At 40.3% G+C, this 18208-nt stretch overlaps 1 protein-coding gene across 5 annotated transcripts in view; it reads right to left on the bottom strand.

Moving 5' to 3' along the window:
• Nucleotides 1-7574, bottom strand: part of EXOC1 (exocyst complex component 1) — a 67670-nt gene extending 60096 nt beyond the window's left edge. For all 5 annotated transcript variants that reach the window (XM_080797500.1, XM_080797496.1, XM_080797497.1 and 2 more), the window contains exons 1-2: nt 7441-7574; nt 3862-3995 (exon numbers count right to left, since the gene is read on the bottom strand). In XM_080797500.1, the coding sequence (XP_080653626.1) occupies nt 3862-3985 (124 nt within the window). In that variant the 5' untranslated portion in view covers nt 3986-3995; nt 7441-7574. The remainder of the gene's footprint in view (nt 1-3861; nt 3996-7440) is intronic.
• Between the last annotated feature and the right edge of the window lie 10634 nt (nt 7575-18208).

Raw genomic sequence — 18208 nt, 5'->3', positions numbered from 1 at the left:
CTATCTCACGACCCTAAGATTGCAACCTGAGCTAAAACTGAGTTGGACCGTTAACTGACTGTACCACCCAGGTGCCCCTATACATAGGACTCTAAAAACTCAACAATAGGAAAACAAAAAACCTGATTAAAAAATGGCCAAAGATCTTAACAGATGTTTCCCCAAAGAAGGTATATGGAAAACAAATCAGCAAATGAACAGATACTCAACACCATATTTTATCAAGGCAAAGAAAATTAAAACGAGATGCCACTATACACCTATTAGTACAGCCAAATTCCAGAACATGACAACACCAAACACTGGCAAAAATGTGGAGCAACAAGAACTTTCAAACATTGCCGGTTGCAAAATGATACAGCCATTTTGGTAGAAAGTTTGGTGATTTCTTACAAAACTAAAGATACTCTCACCATATGATCCAGCAATCACACTCCTCGGTATATACCCAAAGGAGCTGAAAACTTATGTCCATGCAAAAATCCACACATGGGTGGTTATAGCAGCTTTATTCGTAACTGTCCAACTGACAGTTGAGATATCCTTCCGTAGGTGAGTAGATACACTGTGGTACATCCAGGCATGGAATATTATTCAATGCTAAAAAGAAATGAGCTATCAAGCCATAAAAAGGCATGCAGGAAACGTAAATTTATACTACTAAGTGAAAGAAGCCACACTGAGCAGGCTACATATTGTACAATTTCAACGATATGACATCCTGCAAAAGGCAAAACCATGCAAACAGTAAAAAGAACAGTGGTTGAAAGGGTAGGGGTTGGGGGAGAGATGAAAAGGCAGAACACACAGGATTTTTAGGGCAGTGAAAATACTCTGTATGATACAACAATGGTAGATATATTTCATCATACATTTGTCCAAACCCATACAATGAACACCACCAAGAGTAAACCCTAAGGTAAACTATGGACTTTGGATGATTACAATATGTCAATGAAAGTTCATTCTTGCTAGCTGTTGCCATTGTTGCCAGTGGTACTGATAAAGGGGGAGGCTACACATTTGTACGGTAGGGGATATTTGTGCACTTCCTTCCTCAATTTTGCTGTAAACTTAAAACTGCTCTAAGAGATTAAGGTCTTGGATGCCTGGGTGGCTCAGTTGGGTTAAGTGTCTGCCTTTGGCTCAGGTCATGATCCCAGGGTCCTGGGACTGAGTCCCACCTTGGGCTCCTTGCTCAGCTGGGAGCCTGCTTCTCTCTCTGCCTGCTCTGCCTGCTGCTCCCCCTGGTTGTGTGCACGCTCTCTCTCTTTCTCTCTGACAAATAAATAAATAAACAAATCTTTAAAAAAAAATTAAAGTCTTAAAGATATATTAGTGCTAATAACTTTTTATGATAGTATCAAAAAATCTAGGAATAAATACAACGTATGTGCAAAATTATTGAAAGCCTTTAAAACTGTAAAACTTATTTTTTAAATTTTTATTTTATTTTATTTTTTTAATATTTTGTCTTTAAAGATTTTCTTTGTTTATTTGACAGACAGAGATCACAAATAGGCAGAGAAGCAGGCAGAGAGAGAGGAGGAAGCAGACTCCCCGCTGGGCAGAGAGCCCGAATTGGGGGTCGATCATGACCCGAGCCAAAGGCAGAGGCTTTAACCCACTGAGCCACCCAGGCACTCCAGAACTGTTAAACTTACTGAAAGGCATTAAAGAAGACCAAGGTAAATGGAGAACTATATCATATCCATGGACAAGAAGACTCAGTATCATGAAAATACAAGTTCTCTTTGAACTGAACTACATATTCAAAACAATTCCAATTAAAATCCAAACAAAATCTGCCAGTTGCCAAGTGGATTCTAAAATTTAGGTAGAAGAATGAAGAATCAAAACAAGACATAATAAAAACCAGATACAGGAGAGAACCCAGAAACAGGCACACTCATATTCATCACTACAAACATGGAAAGAGGTAAATTAAATATCAGAATGTGAATGGCAAAATTATAAAACTTTAAGAACACGGTACAGGAGAATACTTTTGCTACTCCAGGGAAGTTTATCTTTTTTTTTTTTTTTTTAAATTTGGCTCCACACCCAGCATGGAGCCCAATGTGGGTCTTGAACTCACGACCCTGAGGTCAAGACCTGAGCTGAGGTCAAGAGTCAAATGCTCAGCCAACCAAGGGGCGCCCTTCTAGGGAACATATCCTAAATAAGATAAACAAGTGGAAGCCATAAAGGACCAGACTGATTAATGAGATCTCATTAGAATTAGAAATTTCATTAAAAAGTATCAAAAAGCTAATACACAAGCCACATACTGGGATACATATAACCAACACAGGATTAGTAAATATATAGAACTTGTACAAATCAGTAAAAGGACAACCAACACAATAGAGAAATGAGCAGAAGGCTTTAAGGCAAATTTCTAAGACAAGGAAACCAAATGGCCAATAAAGTAATGAAAAGATGCTTAATTTCATCACTAATAGGGAAATGAAATTTAAAACCACAATGAGTACTATTTTACATACTATTTCCATACTATTTACATACTATTTCCACCAGATTGGAATCAACTAGCCTGTCAAAACCAAGTGTCAAAACCAACTTTTCACTACGATGTAGAGAAAGAACTCCAACCACACACTGCTTGTGGGCTTGAAAACCAGTGTAATTACTTTTGAAAATAATTTGGTATTAGAGTAGTGTTGAACACTTACATGCCTATGACCCGGCAATTTTACATTTAGTATCAACCCTAGAAAATTCTTGCCTGTATACACGAGGACACATGGACAAACATGTTCACAGAAGTGCTGTCTGAACAGTAAAACCTGAAAACAAACCTAATGTTCTTCATTAGTGGGATGCGTAAGTAAACTGCTACTCTCACAGGGTAGAACACTCCATAGGAGTGAAAATGAAAGAATTATTGCTATATGAAGAAACAGAAATTAAACTCATGAACACGAACATAATGTTGAGTGGAAAAAGTCAGAAAAGGATACATGCACTATGATGTATGACGTAAATTTCAAAGACATGCAAAACTAAACAATATGTTACTTGAGACTATAAACAAATATAGTAAAATGATAAAGAAAAGCAAGGAAAGACTGAACCAAAATTCAGGATACTAGTTACCTCTTAATGAGTGAGGGGAAGAGAATGGGATTAGGGAAGGGCACACAGGACACTTCAAAGGTTATGGTAATACTCTTCTTATACTGGGTGGTAAGCACATGAGTGTTCCCTGTATGGTTAGTCTTTGCACCTTATAAATATGATATAGATTCTGTTGTATCTACCCAAAGTTTAATTAAAGACAATTTTAAAAATGAATTTGTTGGCCCAACAGTTTTTCCAATTATAGAGACAATGAGAATATACATATACATATATATATATATTTTTTTAAGATTTTATTTATTTATTTGACAGAGACACCACAAGCAGGCAGAGAGGCAGGCAGAGAGAGAGAGAGGAGGAAGCAGGCTCCCCGCTGAGCAGAGAGCCCGATGCGGGGCTTGATCCCAGGACCCTGAGATCATTACGTGAGCCGAGGAGAGGCTTTAACCCACTGAGCCACCCAGGTGCCCCGAGAATATACAAATATTTTTGAAGATATTATTTATTTTGTCAGAGAGAGATAGCACAGGGGGAGCGATAGGCAGAGGGAGAAGCAGGCTCCCTGCTGAGCAAGGAGCCCAAAGTGGGACTCGATCCCAGAACCCTGAGATCAGACCTGAGCTGAAGGCAGATGCTTAACCGACTGAGCCATCCAGCCATCCTGAGACAATGAAAATACTAAAAACAAGGGGGAAAAGTGGGTAATAAAACAATAAAAGAATACCAAATAAGAGCTTTTTCTTACTAAATACCCACCTGTGGCACACAAAAAACAGTTCTTTTTCTTTTTTCCTGCTTTGCAGACATTGACAATACTCAGCAGGCGTTCATCGTTTGGTGTAAAAATGTCTCTCTGTAATGCATGCTTGATTGCTGTCATTTTTAATCAGCTGAAAAAAATTGAGAGTATAGATATTAAGCTCAATCTCAAAATCATTCTATCTCATATTGTTCCATTTATGATTTAAAAAATTATCTTATTTATGGCTAGTAAGCATAGGAAGAATGATTTCATACATCAACATACCAACATCATAAAAATAAAAAGTCGTTATGATTGGAAAAGAAATTAGAGAACCAGCATTATCAAATTCCATAATCTTTGGAGTGCTACCCAAATAGGATAACAAAAAAATTTTTTAAGAAAAAAAAAATAAAAACCTATGCTCAATCTTAAAATATAAATTTCCTATATTTGGAGCTCTTACAACTCAAAAATAAAAAACCAAATAACCCAATTAAAAACTGAGCAAAGGATCTGATGAGACATTTCTTCAAAGAAAATATACAAATGGTCAATAAGCACATGAAAAGATGCTCATGCAAACCAAAACCAAATGTGCTAACTACCACTTTACACCCACTAGAATGGCTAAAATAAAAAGACAAGTGTTGGTAAAGATGTGGAGAAAAAGAACCCTTTCATACATTGTTGGTGATCATAAAATGGCACAGCCACTTTGGAAAAACTGTTTGGTAGTTCCTCAAAAGGTTAAATATGAAATTACCATATGACCCACCAATTCCATTCCTAGATATATACTCAAGCAAACTGAAAATATATGTCCACACAAAAACCTGTACATGAATGTTTCTAGCAGCATTATTTCCAATAGCCAAAAAAGCAGAAACAACTCAGATATGCCCTAATTAATGAACTGATACAATAAAATGAAGTATATCTACATAGTGGAATATTATTTGGCCAAGAAAAGGAACGAAGTATTGATATATGCTACAACATTGATGAAACTTGAAAACATTATGCTAAGTGAAAGAAGCCAGTTAAAAGACCACATATTTGGAAATAAAGCTTTGTTTGACTTTAAAAAAAAAAAAAAAAAAGACCACATATTTTATGATTCTGCTTACATGAAATGCCCAGACTAGACAAATCCATAAAGACAAAATGATCTGTGGTTGCCAGGGTTAAGGAGCAAGAAGGACTGGTAATGGGTATGGGGTTTCTTTTGGGGTGATGAAAATGTCCTTGAATTAGATAATAGTAATGGTTATATAACCTTGTAAATACAATAAAGACTCCTGAATTATACACTTGAGAGGGTGAATTTTATAGCATGTGAATTATATCTCAATAAAGCTATTATAAAGAAAAAGGTTTCCATTTACCTCCTTTTTCTCACTAAATTCAATGCCTTTTTTCAAATATCAACTTAGGTTAAATATTTTTAAAAATCTCTTTTTAACTTTATTTTAAAATATATATATTTATGTATATATACATATTACTATCTTCCAATGCAAATGTGTGGTATTTCATACATGTGAACTTGCTTAGGAAATTAACTCTGGATAATGGCCACTTTTTTCTCTTATCTCTGGGCTTGGTTCATGCAATTTTCTTTTCCTGGAATTCTCCCCCCGCCCCACCCCCTCCCCCAGGAAGTTCCAACTCATTCTTCAAGATCCCACTAAAATATCAACTCTTCTGTGAGGTAGTCACATGCATAACAAGAATAATCATTTTATACTTCTCAGACATTTCACCTCTACTCTGCTAACATAACACAAACCCTGTTTTCTAGTTAACTGTATTCTTTCTCCCATTAAAAACAGCTCTTTGTAGGAAAGGACTATAACTTATTCATCTTCATATTCCTAGAACTTGGCAAAGACATAGCAGGCATTTCAAAATTAAGCAAAAATGATAGCACCAAATGACATGACAACCATAGTTTCCCTGATTTCCCTTTTCCAACTCTCACATCTGTAAGCGAATGTCTGAGTTCAAAATCTGTCATATATTATTCTCCTTTGTCAACATGAAATCTGCTGCCACGTTCTGCTGATTTCCCCTCATCTACATATAGTTTACCCTTCCTTTCTGTTCCCACTGCTACCACACTAACCCAGGTTCGCATCAACTATATCCATTTAACACTTCAGTATCTGGTTATCTCTCTGCAAGTTTCCACAATCCCCAAACTCTGTGTAAACAAATAATATTAAAACATAGCTTTCATCACAGCATGCCCCTGCTCAACATTTTCCCAAGGTTCCCAAATATAGATCTTCCAGTCCAAGCCCTCTTCTCAGCGCAGTCTTTGCATCTTTGCTTAGTGCTTTTCCACTCAGGGAATATCATCCATCCAAACCCTAATTACACTTCATGGTTTATGTGAATGGATTCAATAATGACTTTAATCCAAACCGATCTCTCCTCTCAATTGCTAGAGCACTTTCTGTATTTACTAAATAATCAAGCACTTGCTGTCCAATTGATTCATGAGACCATAAGCTTGTAGATCTCAAGAATGCTCTTGAAAGAAGAGAAGAGAGAGGAGAAGTTCTGTGTTCTTGCTTAGCAGGTACTCAGCAAATGCCTCTTGAGGTAACCTGAACTGAATAGTAAAAACTGGTCAAATGAGTAATAGTGGCCAACCTTTACCACACAGTCCCTCTTTGGTCAAAAGCAACAATGAGTGCATGGGAAGTGTAAAGCAAGAGAGGACTGGTTATACCTCATAAAGGAGTTAGGCATAATGGAAAGCACTATGCCACCCTTTTTCATTCAGCAAGTACCAATGCCTACTAACTGCCAAGCACTGTTCTACATTAGAGGTGAATATGACAGACATGTTCAGGAAGACAAGAACATCGTGCCCCAGTAGCATTTACATTTCTAAGGGTCGAGTCGTTAGAGTACTTTTGTGTAAGTCAGTGAATAAATCACTAGAGATCCTCGAATAAAGCTATTTTCCAAGTTTAAGAATCCATGTCTGACCACGTTCCAGAAATAGTTAGCCACTGTTCTCTGTACTGGTTCTTGTTTCCTTAAAATCAGCTGGGCCATTACACTGCGTGACAAAGAGCTTGTCAATCTGAGTGTCCGCGTGGGTTGGGCCCTGTATGCTATCGAGGCAACTCAGCAACTGTAGCATTGTCATCCAGAAGAGAAAACTGTGCACAGAGACAGGAGAATGCGCTTCAGAGATCTAGAAGAAAATGTGGATTTGGATAAAGAAGAAGCACTGTCACGTCCTTTTCTCCTGGTCCACGCCAAAGAGCGAATGATCAGGGCCATTTTGCACAAATGAAATCTGGTTCTTACGGGTGAAACAGGGAAGGGATGTGTGGGAATAGCTCTCCCAGCCCCCAGGACAACGAGGAGTTGGCGGATGCTCCTAGCGGACTCTGCGCCTCACCCAGCCATGGGGGGAAAGGATGGGAGGCCAGAACGGGAGAGACAGGTACCCGACCCTGGACGCGGAGCCAGCAGCGGGACTGAAGCGCCGTCTCAGACCCGGGCACCGCCTGTCTGCTAATCTGTCCACCGCCGCCGGAACTACTGAGCAGCCACGTCCCAAGGCTTACCGCAAGGCCCGACCGAGCCCGGCCGTGCCAAGGCGGGTCCTCCAAGAGAGAGACCGGACAGGGCCCCAACGGCCACCGCTACTACCATGAACCCGACACCTGAGCCGTTCCGCCACCACTTCCCATTTCCGGGCACATGACAAACTCCACGCCGGAAGTCGACCCCGTAGAATAGGAAGGAGAGGCGGTGATGGGCGTGGCGAAGCGATCAGCTTCCCGCTGGAGGGGCGTGTCAAGGATAGGCAAGGGCGGGGCGTCTGTCGCCCGGAGACCGCCTTGGCTCCCGGGAATTTGGTGTTGTGTGCTATTACCTTCTTTAGAAGAGTTATTTATTCGGATATTTTCCGCAATTTCATTAGGAAGCTATCCGATTAAGTGTTTTCTTTTTTTGTATATGTAAAGGTCTGTTAACCCGAGGTCCTTGCTACTTACAACATGGGGAGTTTAAATGACTTAAATCAGAATTTCTGAGGGGCGGGACTCAGACTTCAGTACTCTCAGTATCTTACGAGGAGATCCTAAAATGCAGCTCCAGTCGAGAACAATTGATGTAGTGACCTTGACAGTGTAAGTGTGGTTCACAGACCAGCTTCTTGGGCATCAGCTGAAGTTTTTTTAGATACTGCAGACTCTCTGGCTCGCTTCAGATCTATGGAATCCGAATCTGCATCTTAACAAAATGAGACCTATGCACATTTAAGTTTGAGAAGCACAGATGATGCCGAGGTTGCTGTTGCAGGCAGATAATTCATATTCCATATTCCTGACCCTGGTTTTATGCCAGGCACCTGAACCCAGGTGCAGAGGTGATTCAGATGTGAATCCGATGCTGACAAGTTCACAGGTTGGTAGGTGCAAATACATATAAAATAAGATACAAAATAAGGGACCAAAGAGATGTGCAGGTGAGATAAGCGTGCTGGGAATTCAAAGGTGTGACTTCTTTGGTCCTGCTCAACACAGCCCTTCGCAGGCATTCTGCAGGGATCCATTTATGTGTGCATTCAATTTATTTGAACAAACAGTGCCATCTCTATACCAGGCATTGTGTCAGGTGCTGGAGATACAAAGGCAGGGATTCCATTCAAAAAGAGGGCACACTGATTGGGGAAACAGAATGAAACACATGGATGAATTATAGTTTGGTGAGGTAAACACAAAAGAGACTACCATGGGACTGTAAAAGAAGAAGGGACTAATTCTCTCAGGTATGGAGTCACTGAGAAAGAGAAAGATAACTGTGTAAAGCATCTTTCAGTGTTTATCTGAATATATAATTTGTTGGAAAAATTCAGAATTAATAAGGACCTATTTGCTGCTGAGATTAATATGCTCTAGTTAATGCTACTTGGATGATTTTAAATGATTTTCCTTTTAAAAGCAGGATCTGTATCTAGCCCTATCTTTAAAAGGACCCATTTGGCTCTTCGTGCTCAGTCCTAGAACTCTTACCGTGGACCCTATTTAGGTGACAATTGCATGTGCTCTTTTGTCCTATTATGCTTTTTTTTTTTTTTAAAGATTTTATTTATTTATTTGTCAGAGAGAGAGAGAGAGTGAGCACAGGCAGACAGAGAGGCAGAGGGAGAAGCAGGCTCCCTGTGGAGCAAGGAGCCCGATGTGGGACTCGATCCCAGGACGCTGGGATCATGACCTGAGCCGAAGGCAGCGGCTTAACCAACTGAGCCACCCAGGCGTCCCTTTTTTTTTTTTTTTAAACAACTGTATGTTTGTGGCTCTCTTCAAAGCTGGAAAGTGAATTGCATTTCAAAAGTCTGGACTTCTTCCTTAAACTCCAAATTTGGGTACAGACCACCTCCCTAACATCTCCACTTGCATGTCTTTTCAGGTACCTCAACCTAATGGGTCCAAAATTAAATTATTCTTTCCCCTCTCCCCTCTTGGCTTTCCCCAAAAAAGAGGCTGAAATAAAGACCTGTGTACAGAAGTTTGTTAGGGCTTTGACCCTGGAGAGCAAGAGTAAGAGAAGGGAGAGAGAAAGTAAAACAAGGAAGAGGGAGAGGCAATATAATGATGTGTTATTGAATTGGTTATCACCACGTTTGAAAGTTTTCTTGATCCCCTAAGACCTTCTGAGAAGTTTCAGTCTCAAAACTGCCCACTGAAGGCAAGAATGGAGACCGAAGTGACCAAGAAATAGTGAGAGTTTCAAGTTCACTGAATTCCGTGCTGTGTATTCTGGTGGAAATATCCCTCCACCCAACCCCTGGAGAACTAATCATTATTATCTAGCAAAACCTAAATTTGGGAGTTAGGAAACATAAATCTATAAGTGAGTCACTGATAAGATGGGCCAATCCTTCTTCAATTCTTGTGATTCTGGAGCCATGTCTTTGAGTGTCCAGGGATACCCTTTATTGGTTGGTTTTGAGCATTAACCGCATCTTTTATGACAACACCACAACTCCCAGCAGCTACATTAACTGGGTTTGTAGCAAGACATTTTACTATTTTTATAAGACTGGCTGCTACTGAGCGAAGAGGGATCTTGCAATATCAGTGGATTCCATGGTGATGTGTATATTTTCACCATGCAGTTGGTTTGGTTTTTAGCTGTGAAATGGTTTCCTTGGTTGAGATAATGTTGAGCACGAATGTTATAATTCTGGTGATCATAGACATTGGCAGAGTCACTGCAGGCAAGAGAGAAAAACCTAGACATCTGTAAAGATTTTTATTTCAGGCCACTTGTCTCTCTCTCAAAAGCAAATAACGAAGAATAATCCTCCAAGTTCTGCCAGCTGGGAAGATTTCCCTTCACCTCTGTTCTCTAGATCCTTCCCTTTGTGGAGCTATAGAGCAACAGCAGTCCAGTCCTGTCTACCTACCAACATAATATGCCAACTCATCTGTGAACCAGGTTTAAATTTTTTTATTCTGTGTTAGGTGGACATAGGAACATCCCAAAAGGACGTAGGAGTGAGTTGATGAACAGATGTGACTGCTGTAGAAGTAAGTGCCAGGAGTCGGATTCATCCAGTCATGTAGTTTTTACTTGTGTCTGCTGGATCTGCTCAGGCTCCATTCTATACCATTTCCATACTTCATTCATTGCTGCTGTACCTGTCACTTGACGGGTGATGGGTCTGATCCTATGCAGGTCATGATAAATAGCTCTAGTTTTTCCAGTGACTAGTTCTCTGCCTCAGAAACCATAACCTTGTAGAACATGAGGGACCTGTAATGCAACTCTCTTACTGGGGGCTTTCCAGAAATGTCAAAAAAAATTTTTTTTTAATCTGTCATAGATCCCTCTAGCACCAATGAAATCTGCTCAGACAAATGACCTGAGCATTAAGTAACTTGCATTACAGCCCTTGAGAGAGCATATCTAAGCGATGGGTACTTAGTTTCACAAAAAGTTCATTCCAACATCCTTACTTCTAAGAAATACATTCTAGTGCTGGTTCTTTAGTCTCACGTGATAAATTCATTCTTTTTAAAAAATTTTTATTTATTTATTTGCTTATTTGAGAGAGAGAGAGAGAGAACACAAACCAATGGAGGAGCAGAGGGAGAAGGAGAAATAGGCTCCCTGCTGGGCAGGGAGCCCGACGTGGGGTTCGATCATAGGACCCTGTGATCATGATCTGAGCCAAAGTCAGACGCTTAACTGACTGAGCCACCCAGGCACCTCAATAAATTCATTCTAACATTTCTGTTTCTCTGTTTTCTGATTCCTTTCTCAATACTCATTCAGAATTGTTCTAATAACGTGGGGCTGATAAGGTTATTAGGGGATTAAATGAGTCATTATTTATAAAAAAAAAAAAAGAAAAAAAGAATTGTTCTAACATCTCATTTAGCACAGACCATCATCATATCCAGCTTTAAGGAGACATCGAGGTTTTGTATTAGAACTGACTCCAGATGACTTTGTGGAACATTAAATCCAGAATCACAGGCAAATGGCCCCCTGATATAAATTCTCCCCTGTACAGCCTTATAACCAGATCCCTCTGGTTTAACACTCTAAATAGTCACTCTCACCAATATTCCCCTGGTTCACATTGGTATGTTGTAACAACCTTGCAATTCCTTATGAGTTAGTCTAGTTCAGTAGTTCTATACCAGGTGTGATTTTGATGCCTAGGGGACATTTAGTAAGGTCTGGAGACATTTTTGATTGTCATTATTAGAGGGGTTCTACTAGAATCTAGTAGTGAGATGCCAGGGATGCTATAAATAACCTGCGATACCAGGACAGCACTCCGCAACAAGGAATTATCCAGCTCAAATGTCACAAGGGCTGAGATTGAGAAATCCTGGTCTAGTTACCCTTAGAGCAGGGATTGCCATCGCCTGCACAGGTTGTGCTGAGATCTGACTGTGGTTACAGGCTTGAGGTAATGAAGGTAATGGGGGTGGATATTGAGGGAAATAAGATTATATTAGGAAGCCCTTGCCTCAGATATATTCTCTGCAGAATTTCTGGACAAGGCTTTATCAGGAGGAAAGAGACTGTTGGCACAGAGGATAACAAAAAATCTGAGGGCTTAGGAGTATAAGGCATGCCCACAAAAACGTCCACATGCTGGACCTCAAGGTCCCATTGTTTTTCTATTAGGACCCAGGCTTTGACATGGGTGATGTTTCAAAAGCTGTGCATTCAGACTTCTTCATAATTCTGCCACACTTATGATTATTTGTTGGAGCTGATTTTTAGCACAGTTTGCTCTGTGGCTACATGGTCCTAGAGGACTTATGGTTTTCACAGTGTGCCATGATCGGCTGAACACAGCCTGTCATTTTCTTTCGTTAAGATCTCCAAAGCAGTTAACAGACATCAGCCCATCTTAGAATTGCTATTACTGCCATAATGCTGAAGTACTGAATGTGCCACTTAACCCAATGCTACATCTTCTGTCTGTCCCTCCTTCCAATCTACTGGAGCTGAGAGTCTTGGTAATTGTGACGTTACTGGATGCCAGCGGCTATCACCCCTTGGGATTTACCACCAACCACTTACCACCAGCAGGGGTCCTTATTGTCTTGTGATCCGTGTTGTAGGCTCAGCCTCCAAAATGTGCTCCTGAAGGTTTCCTGTCTAGAGCCAGTTTTAGAGCCCAGGCTTCCGCACCCAAGATGAAAGGTTACATGCTTGTAGTTTATTTGAGAATATGGGTTCAGGAAACAGGATGAGGCACAGGGGAAATAAATTAGAGGAGGAAAAACCAATACAGGGGTACTTTATTGAGGTGTCCTATGCTGTGGGCTACTTTGATTGATCTCATGGTGCCTTCTGAGAAGACTTATGGAATGTCTTTCAGAATTCTTCACTGGAATGAAGGAGAGAGAGAGGAAAGCATTTATCCATCACTTCTTGTCTACCTGTCACTGATCAAGATTGCTACGCATGCTTCTGGTTGCACATGGGTGTGGAGGGTTGTTCTCTGCAAGTATCCCATGCTATGAGCAGGGAGTGAGAGAGACAAGGTGCTGTTCTGTTGCTGTTGAGAGAAGCCAGTTGATACCTGCACAGAGCTGTTCACTGCCCAACGCTTAGAATAGGAGGCAAAGATGGAAATATTTAAAATGATGCATGACTTGGAAGTGGGTACTTAGAGGATACCTCAGCTGAAGAATGTATAAAAAAAATAAATGATGCGTGAAAGACTTCTTTTTTTTTTATTAATTTATTTGACAGACAGAGATCACAAGTAGGCAGAGAGGCAGGCAGAGAGAGAGAGGAGGAAGCAGGCTTCCCGCTGAGCAGAGAGCCCGATGCGGGGCTCAATCCCAGGACCCTGGGATCATGACCTGAGCTGAAGGCAGGGGCTTTAACCCACTGAGCCACCCAGGTGCCCCTGCGTGAAAGGCTTCTAAACACAGCTTCTCCCTCAGCTTTTTCTATTTGGGCTACTGGTATCTCTCTCTTCTCTCTCTCTCACATTCCACATCCAATATTTCAAGAAATCTTATTGCTTCTACCTTCAAAGTAAATCCAGAATCTGACCACTTTTCACTATCTCCATGGCTATTCTTTCCTTGATTTTTGGCAGTATCATGTCTCTCCTGAATCACTGCTGTCCAGACTCCCTCTTACAGCTCCCTGCGCTCTGCTTTTCTATCCTTGTCTCCTCACGGTCCGTTCTTAACACAGCCTCCTGAGCGATCCTTTTAAAAACACGAGTCAGGTTATGTTACCCTTTGTTCAGAATCATCCAGTAGCTCCAGAGTAAAACCAACGGTCACACAATGACCTACAAGGCTCTACACAATCTGATCCTCTCCAGCGGCCAGGACTGCATCTTCCACTACCCCACTTGATCACTCTAGTCTAGTTCCTCAGACCTCCTCGTTGTTCCACAAAAAGTCCGGGCAAACTAGACCTTGGTGCTTGCCTTTTCCTCTGCTTGGAGTGATTTTCCATTAAATATCTACATGACTCACTACTGCATCCTTTTCAAGTCTTTGCTCAAATGTCCCCTCAGTAATGGCTTCCACAATAGCCCAATTTAAATTAGTGTCCCAGGGGTGTCTGGCTGGCTCAGTCAGTAGAATGAGTGAATCTTAATCTTGGAGTTGTGAGCTCAAGCCCCACACTAGGTGTAGAGATTACTTAAAAATAAAAAATAAAAAATAAATAAAATAAAATAGTGCCCCAGTCTAGCACTCTTTATCTTCTGTCTTTGCTTCAGTTTTCCTCTTCATGGTTCTTATTACATCCTGGAATACTATGACATTACATCCTGTCATATATGGTATTTGTCTGCTTGCTCTTTCTCTTTCTCCAGAACGAAGCTTTATGAGGCAAGGACTTTTATCCATTTTGTTCACAGTTGTATTCCCAGTTCCGAGAACTCATACCAATGTGCTTATTATGTTCTATATACTATTCTAAACACTTTACATGTATTAACTAATTTAATCCTCACTACAATACTGTGAGGTAAGAATCTTTATGATCCTCACTTTGAAGACTAGAAAATGGAGGCACAGATTAATTACTTAGCCCCAGGACACATAATAAACACGTAGTAGTATTTTAATGAATATCTCTTTATGTTACTATCATCACTGGGTCATGCAGAACTAGGTTTAAGTCTGGTCTTTACTGGTTCAAGTGACCACAGGGAAAGTTACTTAATTAACTCTACCGACCCTCAATTTTCTCATGTGTAAGTTCAAAATAACAATCCCCAACTTTTGGGACTCTCATGCAATTTGCTATTTCTGGTAAAGCACTTGGGATAGTGCTTGACACATAGTAAGCAGTCAAAACCTGATAGCTGCTATGACATGCTGGTTGATTTAGAAAATTAGATCGGGTAGATCGATGTTCTTGAAAAAAGTGTGATAGTCACTCAGGCTCTGAGATCCTGCTTCCTTTTCATAGATAGAAGGCCACATGTATGAACATAGATCACATAGGAGGTAATCTCATGTTTGGATAGCATGAAATAACTTTTCCATTGTTAAAAAGCTCTGAGGGATAAGTTTCTTCCAAGCAGCCAAGAGGGGTGAATATTGATGATGACAGTGATGAGGGGGTAGGAGGCTGGCTGAGGACAAAGCAAAAGCTGGCACCTTGCACCCCCTCTCCACCCGCTCCCCTCCCCTCGGTAATACATGTGACATTCCTCAGGCACCCCTGACTGCCATAAACGAGAAACAAAGAGTTAACTTGCTGAGATCACAATCCTGCAGGACTGGAGTCTCCCTTGGTTTACAAATGTCCTAGAGATCTACAAACAAAGAAGTTACTTTATCAATAGCACAATTTCCAGAGGCAAATAACTCAGTTCCTCAAGCCTTAATGTCACCCTCCCCTCCACAAACAAAACTGAAGGAGGCTGGGGTAGAAGGAAATATAAGTAAAGTTAAGTTTCTTCTAAAGATTTTATTTATTTATTTGAGATCACAAGTAGGCAGAGAGGTGGGCAGAGAGAGAGAGGAAGGGAAGCAGGCTCCCTGCTGAGCAGAGAGCCCGATGCGGGGCTCAATCCCAGGACCCTGGAATCATGACCTGAGCCGAAGGCAGAGGCTTTAACCCACTGAGCCACCCAGGCGCCCCAAAGTTAAGTTTCTTCTATACCTAAATCTCACTAACAAAGACGCTTGATAGCAGGATTGTGACATCCCACCAGGAATCTCCCAACTATCTTGATGTTAATGGCTTGCCAAAAGACAACATTGATCAAGCCGCAAGACCTCCGGTATCCCGGCACCTTGTAGGCCCTCTTTAGCATATGAAAGCTCCGTTGAAACCTCCCTTTCCTCACCTTCCCCCAACCGCAGGTACATAACCTGCCATCCCTCACAACCCGGGGCAGCAGCTCTTCCTGCCCACGGGTCCTGTCCCCGTGCTTTAATAAACCACCATTTTGCACCAAAGATGTCTCAAGAATTCTTTCTTGGTCATCGGCTCCGGACCTCACCCCACCGAACCCCACCTAGGTTCTAGAACTTCATCAACAGCATTAGCAAGATTACTGAAGTTAATTGCTTCCTCAGAGAAATCTCTCTTGATACCTTCCTCCAAAAAAGCAGAGGTGGGAAGCTTGTGGATTCTTGATGATCTTGGAGCACTCAGAATAACTCTTTTCCTCATTTCCCACCTCTTGGAGGCAGAGGGGAAGCCCTTTTCCTCTGTTTGAAACCCCGAGGGAGGAACAACAGAAGTGCCCTTCTCCAGGGCTCTGCTTGATGATACACCCATGGATAGCACAACTGACTCTGTGGACTTTGTTTAGTGAGAAACCACAGGGCTCACAGAAGTGGACTTTCACAGAGCCTACTAACACTGCAGTCCAACTGTCCCCTAGTTGACATCTGATTGATTTTAATTGCCATATGAGTTTATATCATTTCATTTTTTCCTTATTCCTAACTTTGGGGACTTTGATTATGTCAGTTACTTGGATTTCTCTCTTTTCTTTCTCTTAGCATTGATTTTTCACAATTCAATTAGGCACATTTCTGTCTAAGGAAGGAAGAACTTCTCAGAGATGTCAGATCATTAGTATGAATACAAAGAAAACCAAGTAGTATTTTTTGCAACAATGAGAATCGCAGTGTTCCACCTCCCACACTCTTTCTTTTTAAATGGCTTTAGAAGTGTCAGGATGACAGAACAGTGTCTACTCTTATGAATATAATAATTGGTGTTTGTTTTAAGCTTTATTAGAAACAGATGTAAATATCCCATGATAATACTTTTCATTTCTTTGCAGCTTTAGTGAAGGAAGTCAGGGAGCCATTAAATGAGAGTGATAATTCTCTGTGCCACTATTAATTAAGTAAATATAAAAAATGAATATTTGCTATGTAACAGATGCACATTTGAACAACACAGAAAGTAATACAATAAGATATATAGATACAAGGAAGGCAAAGTTTGGCTTGCAGAATCACATTGTGTCTCATGCTTTTTTAATGCAGCTGCCTTATTCAAGGTACATATTGTGGGGTGATATTACAATAAAAGACATGGTGCTAAGTTCCCTGCACACACTCAGAGGGATTCTTTCAGAAGTGCAGAGATCAGCTCTCCAACTAATTCTGAATCTCTTCTGGGAACTGGCCACCATGGACAAAAATATACATATTTTGGCTTGAAGTTGAAGTTAATGATTCTCAGCATGACTTTGTTAATATACTTGGGTCAAGCACAGGACACAGGATTTTTCTTCTCTCTGCACTTGGGGAATTCAGGAACAATGCCACTGGCAAACCTACACCTGCACCTTAGAAGTGAAAGAAACTAAGATGACTATAAATGAATACACGGGCTTGACCACATTAATTTTTGCTAAAAATCAGATTTCATGTTGAATACTCCAACCGCTTCAGACTTATAACCCTCCTTAATTCCAAGACATTACTAAATTGTTAGTTATTTTATGGATTAAACTCAATGGCAATATATTTTCACATATACTAAGTAATGTGTTTAAACAACAGTCAATAAGTAACTTTCTAGTAAGTAGCACTTACACTGTACAAAGGTAAGACTGCTGTTACTGTCATTACTCAGTGGCAAGGAGTATAGATAATTCATTTTTACCTTTAATGAAGCCTCTTGAAGATCAAGGACTTCCTAGAAGAGGCATGAAATGAGTTTCCAAGACTGCTTTTCCCTTAAAAATGTATATAAAATCTGGTACTTCTGCAGTAAACTTATTACCTATTTTTTCACAGCATCTTCAGTCTTTCAGGCACAATATTTAAAATCGGTAGTGAGCAAAGAAGGGATAGTCAAACCATGAAATAGGAAAGCACAACGGTTATGAGAAATTCAGTAAAAGTGGCCTCCAGGAGGTTGTCCAGCCTAGAATGGTTATATAAGAAGAATGTACAAAAACTTGGTATGAGGTCTAACCATCCGTGAAAAGTGAGCTCACCTGGACTACATTTCCATCAGCATGGTTGAAATCAAAGATTTGTTTCTGAAATCTATGGATGCCTACAAAATTTATTTTTTCTTTTCTTGATGTTGAAACAAATGGAGCTTGTTAATATCTGCATTGGTGGAGAATATTGCAAGTATTTTTACTTGACTTAATATTCTGATCAGTGTTAATTATCAGGACAGTTTACGGTTTTTATTTTGTCTGGTTGTTTGCATAAGGGCAGGAAAATTTTTGAAAGCACAGTGGATTACTCACTTCCTTAATATTTTCAGTGTTTCCTTTCTTTCCCAATATTTAAACGTTGTGGTAAAAATATACATAACATAAAATTTACCATCTTTACTATTTTAAGTGTACAATTCAGTGGAATTAAGTACACTCATACTGTTGTG

The sequence above is a fragment of the Martes martes genome, assembly GCF_963455335.1.
Source record: "Martes martes genome assembly, chromosome: 2".
Lineage (NCBI taxonomy): Eukaryota > Metazoa > Chordata > Mammalia > Carnivora > Mustelidae > Martes > Martes martes.
The sequence above is the reverse complement of the archived record's forward strand: the minus strand, read 5'-3'. Positions and strand labels throughout refer to the sequence as shown.